The sequence below is a fragment of the Notothenia rossii genome, assembly GCF_949606895.1.
Source record: "Notothenia rossii genome assembly, chromosome: 5".
Lineage (NCBI taxonomy): Eukaryota > Metazoa > Chordata > Actinopteri > Perciformes > Nototheniidae > Notothenia > Notothenia rossii.
Window position 1 is genome coordinate 66,651,880 of NC_136903.1, and position 17,450 is coordinate 66,669,329.

General features: G+C 38.1%; 1 protein-coding gene across 3 annotated transcripts in view; it reads right to left on the bottom strand.

Moving 5' to 3' along the window:
• The window catches only part of LOC307040663 (tubby-related protein 1-like), a 30,081-nt gene continuing 12,631 nt past the window's right edge, over positions 1-17,450 (bottom strand). Inside the window, exons 2-18 of one of the 3 annotated variants that reach the window (XM_079683718.1) lie at positions 10,671-10,785; positions 10,488-10,575; positions 10,297-10,314; positions 9,525-9,564; positions 9,022-9,411; positions 6,819-6,951; positions 6,552-6,668; positions 6,286-6,414; positions 3,792-3,917; positions 3,481-3,633; positions 3,309-3,391; positions 3,034-3,198; positions 2,752-2,864; positions 2,550-2,658; positions 2,320-2,418; positions 1,804-1,975; positions 1-1,015 (exon numbers count right to left, since the gene is read on the bottom strand). In XM_079683718.1, the coding sequence (XP_079539844.1) occupies positions 882-1,015; positions 1,804-1,975; positions 2,320-2,418; positions 2,550-2,658; positions 2,752-2,864; positions 3,034-3,198; positions 3,309-3,391; positions 3,481-3,633; positions 3,792-3,917; positions 6,286-6,414; positions 6,552-6,668; positions 6,819-6,951; positions 9,022-9,036 (1,548 nt within the window). In that variant the 5' untranslated portion in view covers positions 9,037-9,411; positions 9,525-9,564; positions 10,297-10,314; positions 10,488-10,575; positions 10,671-10,785 and the 3' untranslated portion in view covers positions 1-881. Of the gene's footprint in view, positions 1,016-1,803; positions 1,976-2,319; positions 2,419-2,549; positions 2,659-2,751; positions 2,865-3,033; positions 3,199-3,308; positions 3,392-3,480; positions 3,634-3,791; positions 3,918-6,285; positions 6,415-6,551; positions 6,669-6,818; positions 6,952-9,021; positions 9,412-9,524; positions 10,576-10,670; positions 10,786-17,450 lie in introns of all 3 variants that reach the window. The other 2 variants (XM_079683720.1, XM_079683719.1) reach the window with 2 other exon arrangements.

The window sequence follows — 17,450 nt, forward strand, 5'->3', positions numbered from 1 at the left end:
AAGTTATTTAGTATCGTTTATTACATTTTGTATAAAAACACTAATCTCATATAAGAACACACAACCACCAATGTAACTAATGCAAATTGTACACATACAAGTTCAAAAGTTCACATACTTTAATTAATAAATATGATAATAACACAGCTAGAAATGCTAAACAAAAAAGGCAGTGTTCAGAAATTAATACATTTTACAAAATGATGGAACCAAAAAAAATGATCCTGCAGGAGCTCAGGTCATCTGAGATCCACAGAGAAATATGAATATTTTGTCAAAACGTCACATTGTACATATATCAAGACATTCCTATTCCAAAAATTGACACCTCTGTATATGTTACTCTAACAACGTCTGGAATGTAAAAGTCCCTGAAAATATTTGTTCTCAAAGAAGTCTTGCCGTTATGATTTAGTACCCGATTTCGTTCAAATAAAAGTACTTCCCTTATTCTTTTTAACGCTATTTTTGCGAGAATAACAATGTTTGCATATCACAGTCACATCTGACACAAGACATTTTTGACCTATCATTATTTTAAACATACAGCACAACAAAGCCCAAACAACATTGACGTCTTATAATGATGCCAACAGCCGTCATCATTGTGTGATTCACAGAAATACTGACTTATCCACTGAAAAAAAAAAAAAAAAAAGACTCTCCTGTGCCATGCAGTGCCAGGTTACAGGATCATATCAGACCAAGTTTTATTTCTCACTCCTGGAGGAAGTCACACAGCCTTAAAAGGCAACAACCAGGAGCAGGTATTGTCACTTTAGACTTAGAGGAACTGTCATTCGTTATTGTGGCCTATCGCAGGAAGATGTGGGCGTGTTGCGTACTGGTTTATGCGTGAGTAGGAACTGGGCAACCTACTGTTACTCGCAGGCGATTTTGCCATCAAAGCTGGAGAGTGCGATAGCAAAGGCCTGCAAGGCACACATCGGGTAGTTGTAGTCCAGCGTGAAAATGTCATCAGCTATTCGACCAAACTGCATCACAATGTAGTCAACTGAAAGAGGCAGGAGGATTGTTCAAAGTTAGTTGGTAAACATTTAATTATGAATGTTAATTATTTTTATTTAAAACATCATCGCATCATTTCAGGATTTCAGCCTCATATTGAAGTAGACTCAGTAGGTTTCATCCTCTGGGGAAAATAAATAACATGGCAACCCTCCAACTGTTGTTAAGGTGATTCAGTCCAAAGTGGTGGACTGATATGCATAAAGCCATGAGATAATAATAACTAGCATACAGTATAGGACATGATGTCATACGTTGTGTTATTTTAGTAGTTATGTCATAGTAGATCACATTTAGGGTTTTTTGTGATCAGCTATTAAACTAATACAGGAAGCTTGGTGTTTTTAAATTGGCATACATACCTATGATGTAATAAAACATAGTTTAACTTTGCTTTGTAATCTAAAACTTAATCTAAGAAATATCCAAACATTGTTCAAATAAGACATGTTAGTGAATAATTGAATGAGTCTCTAATAAACGTATTTTAATTGTTTGACACCTGTCTCTATTATGAGATATCAAATTGTTTGAGAATTGCCATTCAAGTTATTCTTATAGATACATTTCATTATTCTCAGACAAAACTTAGGAGAAAGTACATCCAAATTAACCATCTTTGTATTTTTACGAGGTTTTACATCTAAATGTTTGTTTGGACTTGACAGTAAACTGCGTTGTGTTTCTTTGACTAGTAACTTCATTGTAAAGGTCAGGAGTGTTTGTTTCATACATATTTAGTTTGAAAAGGTAGCAGTAGATGTGAGTACTCACGGTCTTTGCTATGGACTATCTGGAAGTTCTTGATGGAGGCCTGGGTCACCCTGCCGTTGAAGTTGAGCACATGGGACGAACTATCTTCATTCCACACAGGCGTCTTGTTTTGAAGTTCAATCAGGTTTTCCATGCGCCTATTCTGGTGCCTTATCAACAAGCCGTCAAGTTCCTGCAAGGAACACAAATAAGGAAAAAAACGCAGACAAAGGGTAATCAAGTTTTACATGTTGGCCTTGTGTTGCTCTCATTATTTAATTATCATGAATACTGTGCAGTTTCGATACAGTGTGAAAACGTTATGCATAGAAGCAGGGGATTCTGGGAGGGCTGACTTTACTAATAGGCCATCAGATTATTTTCCGCAACTTGATGTTTAACAACCAAGCTTAAAGACACAAACTTGATAAATATAAAATTATACTGGTGGTCTATACTGTATGGTATTTAATTTTTTTGCAGTATTTTTTTATTTACCACTAAAATAAAACAATTGAGTTTAAAAATAAAAGTTACACTTCTTGGTCGGAGAGGCACTCGGTCGTTGTTTTTGTCCATCCCTGGAATGATAACTGTCATTCTTCTGGGTCCTTTCATCCCTAAGACATTCGTTTCCTGGTGCCGGAAATAAAAACAGACAAAATGGAGATCAAATCAAATGTACTTTAACACATGAAATTCAATGTATGGAATTATGGATTGATGCATACTGTTGATAGATCATTTTTTGTCCAAGAGTGACTTACATAAACGATGCCAGCCATCTCCTGCCGCGCATTAGACATGTCTGGAAGAGCTCTGTCTGGATTCAGAGCGTTGTCAAAAACAGTGAACTTAGTCCCCATTAGGTTAGACCTGGACAATATATATTACATAATTAATAACTCACAGTAAAATAAAAACTTGGATGATATATTGCTCCTTTTGAGGAAGGAATGATTATTGTACCTCAGCTTTCCAACAAAATTCTCTCCACCTCTCGATAAATCTGTGGAATCGATGGAGATGAGGTAATTTGAGGTTGCACATTTCTTCCTTTTCCTCCCAGCCAGCAGGAATGTCTATAAAGAACAAACAAATCAAATAGTCCTTTTATATATTAAGAAAGTGAGAACTCACTTCATAAAAGTATACATAAGGACTACTCCTATAATTTGACTGTTACTCTGCTAGCAAAGTTAGATCGCAAAGACCTGAACGATAAGACTGTGTTGAAGAGAAATCCCTGACCTTCTTCTCGTTGTCAAGGTGAAAGTAATACAGAGGGTAGAAGCCCTTGTCCATCCCTCTTTGGTCCCGAGTCACTCGGCATTTCACCGTCACGCCCTGCGGAGCCGGCTCTATCACAAACTTCTCCAAGTTGTCAAACTCAATCTCTGGTGAAGGAGCTCTGTCCTGATGAAGAAGCATTCAAATAAATGTAATCTGTCATTCTGAAATTTAAAATGATGCTATGTTGGCTTGTCTTATTTTATTTAATGAGTGTAATTTGAGATTTAAGATACCTTTTTCTTCTTTCCTTTGCCCTTTTTCTTCTTTGATTTCTCTTCTTTTTCTGAGTCAGAATCGTCACTCTGTTCTGCCTTTGCTGAAATGTACAACAAAAAATATTACATTCTTGTTCTTTAGTTTATTCTTTAGTCACTCAAAGTACAATTAAGGTGCTGGTTAACTTGCCTTTTTTCTTTGTCTTCTTGTCTTTGTCTTTATCTTTGTCCTTGTCCTTGTCTAATGATGTTTGGAAGAGGGATGTTGCGCTGGCGCTGGATTTCTTCTTAGATTTGGTTGACTTTGTCTCCTCTTCACTCTCATCACTGTCGGATTTGGCAGCTGCTCAGAGGATTAATATAAAGATTATCAATGAATTTCATAATTTGTAAAAACTCTTACAGACAGATTGTTCTCTAAAATAAAGTCAACATCAGCATTAAGATGGAAGCTAAGATGCAGCTTGATGGATGGATAAAATGCAGTTGCAATAAAACTACCTTTCTTCTTGCTTTTTGAGTCTTTGTCTCCGTTTATCTGGAACATTGATGCTGGTTCTTTCTTCTTGTCCTTCTCCTTCTCCTTTGACTTGGATTTTTTTTCTTTTCCATCAGGATCTTTTTCCTCTGAGACATGACAATAATGTAACAATTTAGAAAATGTTATCCGTCCTTGAATGGAATACCAAACTGGAGAGTCATCTGAGCACACACTGAGAATGTAATCTTTTTTCTTTTATTGCCAGAGGCAAATCATGTAAATCACATTCCTTTGTGTACTAGACAGTGGGGAAACAAATCCGAACTGCAATTCAATCAGCAAGCAAGGACTTTTGACTGGAACCTTTTGCATATATCTGCTTGGAATTCACATGTTTAGCATACTTTGCATAACACAAAAAATCGAGGCAAGGGATGCCACATTTTTCACACAAAACAAGTAACAAATATCTATTGTACTCAAAACCTTAAATACATTCTGCATGCTGTCGATCCTCACAATACAAATGTGTGTTACACAATAAAGAATCCACCCCAACATGAACTTATATATTTAGCTGTCCACAGAATAAAGAAATTAACTCCAGGGATCGAATTTAGGTAAGCGACTGAGTATTGTGCTAATTTTGGTTAGACACGGGTCTAATGTTGTCTGGTTGGTGAAACTTTAGGAAGTCAAGGTGGGACATTTCTTTACCCTTTGTCATGTGAATACATATTGTGTAGATTTGAGACCATTTGTTTATATTTTATCCGTTATAAATACATAAGTTAGGAAGATGGAAGCATCAAATAACTCCAACTTACATTTTCAACCTGCAGTCTTTAGCATGCCTAATGTAGTCCAATATTGACTCCTATTTTAGCTTTGCATTGGTCCAACACATCATATCTGGTCCTGGTAAATGCTCCATTATGTAGTTGCCTAAACAAAAGCTCTGATGTTATCAAATAAATTAAATACTACCAAAGGTTTGAATTATATCAAGAAAACTCATTTCTAAAACTTAGGGAAAATAATGAATTGTTATTTTGTAATTGTTATTAAAATGTTGTTAACTGTTTGACAACATGTGAAATGTTGATTGAACTTAAACTCTATAATCAAGTTTGGATCAAGTTTTGTAAATGTGGAGGAAACAATATTCTTAAACAATATCTTAACTTACTCAACTTAAATACATTGAGAAGTATCATAATTCTGAATTAGACAACAGAAAGAAATATGTTGCCATAGCTACCATAAAGTATTCTATTAATATAATGCACTCCATTCTCACTCTCCCAGTAAACAGAGCACCTGGCTGCCCTTTACTCTACAGGAGGAGCACAGAGCCACAAACACAAGTTGGAGCAGGTTTCCCTGACATGACTGATGGCTGATCTGAGGTGGAGGAAGGTTAAGTTCAGCTCAGAGGCAAACTCTCTGGAGGCGATCCAAGCAAAGTAATCGAAAAGAGCAACAACACTCTGGGCTATATCTGACAGAGAGCCAGTGTTGAAGTGATAATCAAGAAACATCTCTACACAGATAATCGCTTGTCATATAGCTCAAGTTAAGTGAATGAGGAGCTAACCATGTCTAAAGTTGTGCCTCCCCACACTGGTAATGAAACAAACTGTCAACCCAAACGAATACTTAGTGATATACAGTAAGTGCTAACAAAGGCAAAGAAACTGAAGCAGTGAATGGATATGTTAGGACTAGACTGGTCATGCTAGCTGCTCTGTTAACCATCTCTGTACTTTAGGGTGTAAGCATGCTAACATTAGCTAATTAGCACCAAACACGAAGCACACAAAAGACTGATGGGGATTTTGCAGATGTTTGGTCATGAAAATTGAAAGTTAAAGAATTGCCAGATTATTTACCATGATGTAAACACCGACATCTGTATCAAATTAAATGGCATTTAGCCAATAGTTAACATTTGTCTCCAAACTATAAATATCAATCTAATGGGGGTGCAACAGGAAAGGTCAGGCATAATTATACACTGGGGACCAAGGAAATCTGGACTAAATATCATTGCATGTTATCCAGGGCCAAAGTGATGGCCAATGTGTTAATTATTCCTCATTAATCAGTTGTTATACTTAAACTAATTGTGAATGTGCTGGTCGGTTTGTAAAGACAAAATGTAAGCTTCTAACATCATGTTCTCCAGACTTCGTGCAAAGTAAAAGTGTTGCAACATGCCACAGAGAAGTCTGTCCACACATCATTTTTAACTTAATTTAAATTAGATCTAAAAGGGGATATTGTAAGGATTTTAATGTTGCAACAGTTTGAATGAACTTTAAAGGTTGATTTCTTGAGGGAAACGTCACTTGACTCTTGTGATTTAGCCTCTGCCACCAAGTGAGTCAGTGTGCACACGCTTGTGATTACACAATCAAATCATTTAATCTTCTCAACAACATAAGTCTGGTCTCATAACAGTTGTTTAGGTCCCACTGTTAATTCCCTAATAAAACAGTTCTCCTGCCATACCTTTTGATTTAGATTTCTTTTCTTTGGCAGTGGTTGAAGACGGAGAACTGTCTTTTGTTGTCTTTTTCTTAGTCTTCTTTTTGGAGGTGTCTTCATCATCGTCATCATCGTCGTTATCGGTGCCTGAACCTGCAGACATGGAAAAAGTAGTGTATTATTAAAATCATTTTCCAAAAGTACATTTGATTTATGAGTTTAATTGTATGGTATTTTTATTAAGTTAAGTCTTTAAGGTTTTTAGACTCCCGGTTTTAACATTGACATACCTTTTTTCTTTTTTGGAGCACTTTTGGATTTCTTTTTTGGCTCTTTCTCCTTTTCTTTTCCCTTTTCTGGTTCTTCTTGATCTTTTTCTGGTTTCTTTTTCTTCACCTTCTTTCCATCTATAATGTTGATTCAAAAGAACAGCAGTGTGACCAATGTGGATGACCAATGTGGATGTCCAATGTGGATGTCTAATGTGGATGACCACAGTGTTCGGTCTTTCTGCTAGAAATGCTTAAAATATCTTAGTCTTTGAAAAAGTTCCTTACTTTGGATGGCAGGAATTTCCTCTTCGGATCCATCTTCATTTTTTTTTGTCTTTGTTTTTTTGGGCTTTGCTTCTTTTGCAATGAGCTTGGCTTCTGATGTGCTGTTGGTTTCCTCTTTCTTCTTTTTTGGCTTCTATTGATTTTCTTTAAAGGTACAAAACGGATTAGTAGAGATTAGCTTGAGCAAATTGGAAGGACAGGAGAGAAGAGAAAACACGACAAGGACTGAACACAATAGATGGGAGACAAAGAAATATAGGATAACTTACTAAAAATAGCACTTAAGGATCTTTATCATTTATAAACACTCACCATTAAAAGTCAGATGTGAAAGGTAGCGAGGGGCAGAAAGAAAAAAAGAACAATTAAGTTGTAACTACTTCTACAGCTGTTATTAATATAGTTCTAGTGTATAATAAACATTATTTATGCTCATTGGTTTGCATACAATGTCTAAGTAAGTCATGCTGGCAGTCTTAAAAGTGAGTCATTGTTCATTGTCATTGTCATTGTTCAAATGAAAAAAATAGTAGTGCAATGAATTATGTTTAATTTCTTGTAAAGCTGTATTTTAAGTTAGTGAAAGAGAATGTAATGATTACTATTATTTATAAATACAGACCTGTCACACAAAAAGGTTACAAAACAAGTGTATGCAACTCGCTCAAGCTTCTTCTGGAGTGCTGAGAAACACTAAATACATTACACAATCACTCTTTACATAACACAAGATGGCAAGTCAATTAATTTAAAGAATCCCTGTAAATACATTTCAAGGAATTACTTTTTTCTCTTCTGATTTTTTTAATATAAAATACACTGGATTTGGTCATTAATGCTGAATGAAATCAATCTTTGCAGTTCTTCCTTCATCACCTGCATTATATGCTGTCATCTTCTAGACACAAGTTTAAGGTATAGTATGACCAACAGTCCCATTCACACGCCTTTGTCTATGTATTACTATGTATATCATACAATAGTAAAATATATCTCTGTTTCAATGAATAGAAAGGGAACCAAGATGTATTTCACACATGTGATGACTAAACCATTGATAGGCACAGCGTGTCCAGCCCAAGTCCAGCCCAAGACAATAAAGGTAATCCTATTAGAGGCAGATCCTGCATTGATGGAAGTCTATTTTAGTTCCTTGACAGTCTACAACTCACAATTATAGTTGACATTTGTAATATTGTGATTCATTGTTATGAAAAGTGATTAAATGACATATTACACTCCAGCCATTATAGAAAATAATATGTTTCTATTGAACTGTCGCCATTTTATTTTTAATTACAGTCCTTTACACAAAACTTTAAAATATAAATAGATGTTTCATGTCTGTACTTAACACAATCGCACTGAGGTGGCAAAGTATATCCGAACACTCTGAAATTATTCTGATGAAAAACATGTTTTTAATGAATGTGTCTAAAACAATACTGTACTAATGTGAGGCATCGTTATGTAGCTCGGAAGGAGCCAAAACATATGTTGCATGATTATTGAAATTCCCTGAGAGGATTTAGAAGAGATTAGTATGAAATTATGATCCAATAATCACCCTTAGTGTTGACCTAGTTTTGGCATTTGATGATAATTAGATTACTTGTTGACACATATGGTAATGCTCAAAGTAAATAGAGTAGGAATTAAAGAAGAAAATGGCATAATGAAAGTACTGCCGTTGCATATGGTTTGGACGTCGCCACAGTCAGCGGTGAGCTGGATTACTGACAGCCTTCAATCCCTTGCGCGTGCTTTTGTAGATGCATTGCTCGGCTGATGAGTGTCACCCAAACGTGTACATTTGTATTCCAAAATGCAACTTAATGTCAGATATGAATGCAATCCATGCTGTAGTGCCTATAGATGCTTTCCAGTTTTGAATTCCCTTCTGAATTCCGCCTTGCCTTATTCCTCTACTGTCATTTGTATATAGAGCAGTTACCTCACATGTGGGCCAGAGATAAACTAAAGTAAACACAAGGGGAACAAAGATTGAAAGATATCCCATGGATGCAGTGGGTCACAACTTTGCATACACAGTCCAACTGTAAATATTGTTGCATGACAACAGCAGCAACATTATTTAACTCTTATTAAATGGACTTCCATCCCTTAGGCCTCTCTCCAGTTACCACATCATATTTTAAAGTCAATAAAAAAAAATCTGCCAAACCACAACCCCACCCTTTACCTTCTCTGCAGACATGGTGTGGCGTCTGCCTTCAGCTCTACCACTGCTTCTTGTTAGAGGTTAGAAAATAAAAAAAGCAGGCCTCTCAGCGGAGATAATGAAAGAGTGAGAAAGCCCTGTACTCAGACTCCATCAGCAGAAAGTTGTTAATAGGATTTATGTGTAAAGCCATCTGCTCTGTGGGAACACGTCAACGGGAGAAACCAACAAAGGCTCAGGAGGAGGGAGAAGACTTGTTTATCACGTGTGTCCACTGTCCACTATCCACAGACCAAACACTTATGTTGTGTCCGGGGTACTCATGCAAGTCTCAGCAAAGATGTCATATGGGGATATTCCTTTTGTCTTTCCTTCACACCTACTGTTCTGTAGGTCAGACACTAGCAGTATCTAGAAATAAAGTCATAGAGGTTTTATACAGTTTAAATGTTCAGTATTTATAAGTTGAAAAATTGTTGTATGAAAAAGTTGAAGTCTATATAAAATAAAAATAAAATAATTACCTGAACTAGGACTGAAACAGAATCCTCATCCTCTTGACTCCTGGGGCAAAAAGAGTTGTAAACAGATTTTAATTGATAGTAATGAAACAATATGTAAGTTGCTATAATGTAACTGCATGATTTATTACAATATTGTCCTTTTAGTGTCCACTAAATAAATAATGTTCCCAAAGTAAGGCTTTTAGTTTTCTATACAGTATGAACCTTTGCACGTGTGATCTGGAATAGGGCCGCAAACATTTTCTTTAAATATCAATTAACCTTTTTAAAAAAAATCATTTTCTTGTCTTCATTCAAGAATTGTTCGTTTGGACATAAAATGTAACAGTAAAGCTGCCATTTTCATATTGCTCATTTTATTATACTGCCAGTCGAAACCAAATATTATTTACTATAATAACCCTTTGAAAACAAATTACACGTGGAATGATTACTTTCTTATGAATACCTATTGCTGTATATTCCATACTCTCACATATCTGCGTATAAACATATCTTTGTACAGTTTTTTAAAAAACATTTATCTTTGGCTTTCTATTTGCCATACATTTTTTTTTTTAAAAACACATCATCTAACCATATAAGAATGTATAATACAACATTATTAAATATAGCTTCCATTTTTTTACCCACAAAGAAAGTATTATAGCCCAATGAACTATGTGATATAAATAAAATGTAATTCTAACAGTACCAGGTCACACTGATGTGCTAAGCAGGCCTTAGTAGGTCTACCTGACAGCAACACATAAAGATTTTCCATAATACTTACTGGTTTAGCGCCTCTTGGCTAGTCACAGCGGAAAGAGGGCGTGGGAAAGCAGTGATTAACACAAGGTCTCAAATAGGTTAGTAATGGCAGGGACGAGGAGGATAATTTATCCAACATTTAGACGGCCTCATATAAAATGCTTGGATAACATATACATTTGCAACGTTTGTTTCTTGGTTATGCTGACATACCTGTCCCGTGTCCAGGCCTCTTTCACAATGTGATTGTGGAGAGGCATGGCTGATGTGTTAAGTTGTTACGGCACATCCAGCCTTTGGTCTTAATAAGAAACATTAGAAAGAGAGTGTACTGACAGAAAATATCCAATGCAATGTATAGGAACATTTATATCATGAATTAACACAAGCTCTCACCAAGGATGATGTGTTTTTTCTAGGCTGCAGTGTGATTGTCTCCATCCAGCTTGTGAATGGAAACAAGGCTCCATACACATCCTGTAGCCCACAGAGGGGTCACGTGATCCGGCTTCTAAGAGGATTTTTAACAAAGCAACAGGTTTCCCAATCAACAACGCACCACCACCAGCATGCCTGACCCTTCTAGTGGGATTACTCTAATCAGCTGCTCACCATCTGTGAGCATTTCTAAGGAGGTTCCCAAGAAACAGAAATATGGCTTGAGTGTAATTTCCCTCAAGGGAAAGTAAAACTGATTCAGGTAAAACAAAACAAAAAGCAACTTAAATTCTCTTTTTACTCAATAAATGTAATTAACAAAAAGTTATTTTCAGTTTAACAATGTCTATTTGCTCCAAATTAACTGCTGAGTGGCAGTTTATTTCACTAAGGGTACGACTGTGTAAGAGTGATGAAGGACGATGTTTAAATATATGGTATGTGATTAAAAGGAAGTGTCAGCACAGTAGATTACAAGAAAAGTGTGCTTTCTTCAGTCAACCACCAGATGTTGCTGTACCCCAAGAGACAAAAAAACACAGCAGGAAAAAGCTGTGAGGCACCAGGGGGCACATGGAGCTGCTGTTACTCATATTAAAAAAAATGATAGACTAAACGCACATGGTAGTATTAAAGAAGTTAGAAAACCTCATTATCTGTGGTGAGGTCATTTTCTACAACTTCAAACCCTCCCTCAGTCCTGTCTGTTTGCAGTCTGTGAGCTCACAAAGGGAGATGGTAAGAGAGTATTCACAGCTTAAGTGAACAATAACACATGTGATAGGAAATAAAGCAGGGAAAGTAATGTGTTTTGTAGTTTTATAAGGCCAGGTCCTTTGTCTCTCCACATCACCGTGCTGCTCACGCTGTCCAGTCTGCTGACTGGTGAAAAGGGGTCTAGACTAATGGCTTTGCTGGCATTTCTGCAAACGCTTGACAGTAACATGGCAGTTGGCAGGCAGCCTGAGGAAGGCCAGCAACCTCAAGGGAGCAGCGGAGGAGCCATCAAGATCTTAAAGGGACAGAGACTTCAGTGCCTTTCTCACCATATACTGTGTTCCCAATCCATTTTTAAGTCAGTTTTATTTTATTACTGTGAGCAATATTGTAAACATTGTTGAAGCAATGAGAAGCAGCGGGAGTATAGCAGAGAGGCTGTAAAAGCAGCTCTTACTATACCAACAACTGTAACAACAAGCCTGACTGAAATGAAAACACATCAATCAGAGTTATGGTGAAACAGGGACCGTTCAGAGCAGTTGTACAAACACTAAGCCAGGAAGAATTATGATAAATACATAAAGGTAGAGCTTCCAGTGGCAGGGACCAGTGTTTTATGAAGGGGTATGATGATGATATTTTAGTTCACAAATGGGTTGAGTGCTGAAACAGAACGTCGTTGACGACGTGAACTCGGTGGCACTGTAGAGCCGGTGAATCATCAACTCAGAAGGGCCCATATCTCAGGAAGGACAAACAATGAAGACAAAACAGGAAAACCTGGGTTTAATGAGTCTATCCCCAACAGAGGCATTGTTTGAGGAAGGTAAAGGGGTTCAAGAGAAGACAATGGGTCATGAAAGGAAAGATGTTAGTCCGGTGCAAAAATAGTCTCTTGGGTTGTATATACATTTAAACTCAATCTTATGCTGATGATTCACCAAGGACACATCCTTAAATGGAGATAATAGGTTATTATTCTTACTGTTTTTAATCCATGTGAGGCAAAGTACAAATGTTGGCCTATGATTCGCACTATTGAGGGAATGTGGATATCCAATTAAAAGTGTCAGGCTCAGCTCTACATTGTCAGACTTTGCTATACTTTAAATAGCTGCTGGGGTATTTTTTCCAATACAGCTAAGATAATGTTAATACTGTAAACAATTCTTAAAGTAAAGTCACAAGATCCATTTGTCATCTTTGGACTTGATCCAAAAAGTGTATTGCTCTTCTGAGGATTATGCTAGACTGGGTGTTTCTGTCCAATAAGAGGTTCTTTCCTAGACCATAGTGTTGGACAATCAGACCTAAATACAAGCATGTCCCTGACATGGACAAAAATAGAGAAGAAATTGGCTTTCTAAACGTTGGCTCAAGTATTTTGGGATATTAATAGGTGCTTTCACACCAGAGTAGTTTAGTAATTTAGTTCCGATAGTGCCTGGAATTTTGCGTTCACACCAAAAAGAGAGCTTAGTTCAGAGAACTTTTACCCCCATTTGGTGGTACTTTCCTGGGGCGAAAAAAGTTCCAATTTCACTTTTTACTCCCCAACTCCGGGGACTTCCGGCCAGGGACTTCGGGTGGCAGTATACGCCGTGAAGTGGTTTGCGGCCTGCCAGTAAACCCAAAGCAGAAGAAGAAGTAACGTCAGTGGCTTCATTTGTGTAATCTTCCCTCAGGGAACTTATTCCAGTGTGAACCAAGCCCCCTGGAAGCGCGCCGGACTCTGTTCCCAACATTCGTTGTGTCCAAACGGCGGTACTGCAACTTCCGTATCAGTCCGTGATGTCACCCGGCCCAATACAACTTTTTCCCATTGACTAACATGGGGAAAGTACGACGGAGTATTAGGGCCACACTTAGAAAAAAAAAACTGAGAGATTTCGAGAATAAAGTCGTAATAATACGAGAATAAAGTCATAGTTACGAGAATAAAGTCGTAACATTACGAGAAATAAAGTCGTAATGTTACGAGAATAAAGTCATAATTACGAGATTAAAGTCGTAGTTTCATAAGTGACTTGAGAAGGAGACAACAGCAGCGTCCTGCAATAAAATGAGGAATGTGGAGCATCTTGTGAAGCAGTACTTTAATTTAGGTTTCTCAAATAACAAAATACTTAATCTTTTGACACATCAGCATCAGATTATCATAAGTATTAGAACTTTGAAAAGGTTGTGCAAGAAACTATGTGTATTATTTCGAAGAAAAAAACAGCAGACTTGGAGGAGATTGTCTCCTTTCTGCAGGAGGAAATGGCTGGTTCTGGCCGACTACAAGGCTATCGTTGGTTACATCTACGAGCTGTTCAAAGGGGATTTGTTGTTTCACAAGAAACGATGAGACTTGTAATCAAACCAACCAATCAACCCAGTCTCATAAAAAAACGTTTAATAACTACGTTGGTCCACAACGTAGGACGTAGTATTTCTACAAAAACGCCTCTGAAATTGTAAGATCCCTACGTTTTTTTTCACCATTCATTCCATGACGCCACGGGACCCTGACCAATCGGCGCTCCTGGACGCTTACGGAGTGAGAGTGTGTTGCACATACGGGTTCTTCTGCTCTGGCAGCCAGGCATGGCGGGTAATCTGTGACGTTTCGCTCTCTCAAAAGTTGGGCCATTTTGACTTCATGCGCCAATGAGCAGCTCTCATAGGAAAGAACGAGAACCCGCCTCCTGTAACTGTATCCAGTTATTATTATACATCCATGGTGTGAACGCTATCGGCTCTTAGTTCCATGGGGGTACAAGTGCTGGGAACTAAGTGCTGGTAACTAAGTACGACAAAGTACTTGGTGTGAAAGCGGCTAATAGTACCATATGAAGTCATTAATAATCACAACATATTGCTTTAAGGCATTCAGTTGTACTATGAGTATCCCCTTGTGGGGTCCTTTGGTTTGTCTCAGCTAGAATATCAAGTTTCTATTCCTCTCACCACAAAATGATTTGTTTGTTAGTACACACGTGGTATTGGACCAAAGGTTTGTCTTTGTGAGAAGATAAAGAGACAACACTGAAACAAAAGTTCCCCATGAAGGTTCAAGCAGGAACGTGTCAAATCTAATAAAGGGCAAATTGAGAACATCCCTTCACTCTGTTCTTTGACAACAGAATCTTCTCAGCATCATAAAAGGGGATCGTATTATTGCCATACAGTGAAACACATGGTGCATGATTTGCCCTTAGTGACCCATAAGAACTGAAGTACACAATGACTGTCCTGATGACGTCACTGCTGTATTGTGAGTAGGCTCTCAACTGGATGGTCCCAGTGGAGAGACCTCAGACGCTGGCGCCATGAAAACTATTAAGAACAACTCAATCCTCATAAGTACACTAACATAGATGAACTCCAATGTGTTTGATTGTTCACTGCACAAACACACACACACACACACACACACACACACACACACACACACACACACACACACACACACACACACACACACACACACACACACACACACACACACACACACACACACACACACACACACACACACACACACACACACTCACACACACACACACACAAACACACACACACACACACACACACACACACACACACACACACACATATAAACGTGTGACTGAAGGGCTGGATAAGAGCATACTTTTATAAGATTTGGACCATTAGTGACTAATTAAAAAGAATCCTTCACCTCCATAGTTCCCATTTAAATATCAGTTACCTACCCTGTGGACCCTTGAATTGGTATAGAACACTTTGCCTTTTGCATGCCTTGTTTGTGAACAAAGAATCAATGTATAAGAAACAGCAAATGGTTGAAATGTTGAATGAATGGAAGTAAATGGGGCCTGTGTTTGTGGCAAAATTATATCAAAACATCCGTTTACCACCTTGCACATAACTCAGTCTCAATAATCCACAATCATAAAGGTTGAGAGTTTGTAAGTGTATGATTTCACCAGCTGGAAGAGCATGTTTTCATAGAATGTGCAGTGTTTTCTTTAGCATCCTGTACAGTATGCTGCTTATTGTAAGTTGCAGAGAGAACTGTGTTTTTATAACCTCTGAGAAGGAGCAGTTGTTTCTGATAACTTGTACAGCTTACAGCGGTCATGTGATCTTTACACCCTTCCCATTGCACAGATAGCTGTGTGAAGGGTCAGTGTGTTTCTGAAGTACTGACAGCTTTTTAGACGATAGGGAAACAAAGACAGTCTTAATTCCAGAACGTTTTAATAATATTCTACTTTTTTATGCTTTTACTGTCATCACTCCTTATATTATTTAACTTTTGGCCGCACTGGGGTAAGAAAAACATGTGTGTTGGCAAATATTGTTTCACACAGTTCTCCTTTCTGCCTGCTGCTGGCAGTACACAATGCTCAGAGAACCTCAGTGTCCTCTGTATGACACCTGCACAGAGAGGCTTAAAATAATGTGAGCAGAGGGAGAGCTTACCCTATAGGAATATGAGAATAACACTAGTGACAGTTAAAGTGTGTTGGGAACATAAACTTTTGTGCACTTTACTGTATATCAAGTCCATTATTTTTTCCGGGCAAATGTTGCAGGTTAACACCACACAAGAGAAATACATCTTGAAAAGTGGTGACGAATAAAAAACTTGGAAGGTTAGATGAGAAACCCTAAGCAACTCAAAGCAGAAATGAAGGCAGAAGCTTGTGTGAGCTGTAACACAAGCAGCGCCGAGCCTCGTGAGAGCTTGACACACATCTGAAATGGAGGACAAAGTATCCAGGAAATAGTGCTGTAGCTTGCATTTCCTATTCTCTAGGTGTCTGTTATATAAAGGACAGCCTCTTCACAGTGATCCAGAGAGCTGTGGATCCCTTACAGACGAGCAGATGCCCGAGCTGGCACGAGGTGGCATTACCCTGAGAGCAGAGAGTAAAAGTCCTGGGAGCGGTCACTGCCCCGAGTCCCTGAGAGGCGGGAGAGAGAGTACAAAGAGCCGGCGCTCCCCTTGCAGACTTGTCCCCTGCGTTTTTCTGAAACAGGCAGTGCTTTTTTGAAACGGTGCCAATAGAGGCAGATCCGAATCCTTGCAGCTGAAACTTTTACAAGCTCAGTGTTCATGAGCAGGAAGAGAAAGACACAGAGTTAAGATTTGTTAGCAGCTCCTCTCCTCTCCTCGAATCTGCCTGAGATGTCAGCACAGTGATTCATGCTTGATTCTTTGTTTAATTAAACTACCAATTCTTGAAGGATATGAAGAGAAAGTGTCCTGGAAAGAAGACTGCATGAGGAGATAAAGGATTTCAAGTTTATGTATGGACATAGTTGCTTTCAAAAAATATGAAGAGTCAGTGACGTCACACAGGAAGCTGTCTTGGATATTGCCTGAGGAAAGATTTTCTGTGGCACTCTGTAGCGTGGACACATTGAAGAAATTAAATCATTGTGCTCTACTCAAGACTCGCACATTGGATTATTTTAGTGTATTCCTTCAATCTGTTGGAGAAGGTCTACGTTAAACATTTTTTTGGATTTGTTGCTCGCAGAGATTTACCCTTTCCTTGCCCTTATCTTGCTTCAGAGCTCCATGACACAGATTTAAGGATAATTACCCGTTTAATCTGTTATGTTGACAGTAATGACTGCTTTCTATTCAATATTCCACTCAAATTAAATCAGAATCTCAGGTGTTACATTTCCTCTCTATCGACTCAGCAGAAAATATGAAAAAAACCACAGGCAGGTGTAGAACAACTAAAGGCGTTCGGAGTAATTACTGCAAATGGGAACTCTGAGGCATGTACTACCTGGGAATGGTGCCAACTGCTGACAAAAGGCTTTACTGCGCGGAGAGCAGTCTTTAACTAATTTACTTTGAAATGCTTCAGGAATATCTGGCACTGAATTGTTTGACCAACTTTAGATAAATCTGTCAAACCCTCTGGCTGTGCTTCAAGACAGCGTGTAAGTATCACTTCTGATTTTTTTGTCCCGAGCTTACTTCTCTGTCTATTTGCCCCACCCCACCCCCTAATCCTACTGTCAAGT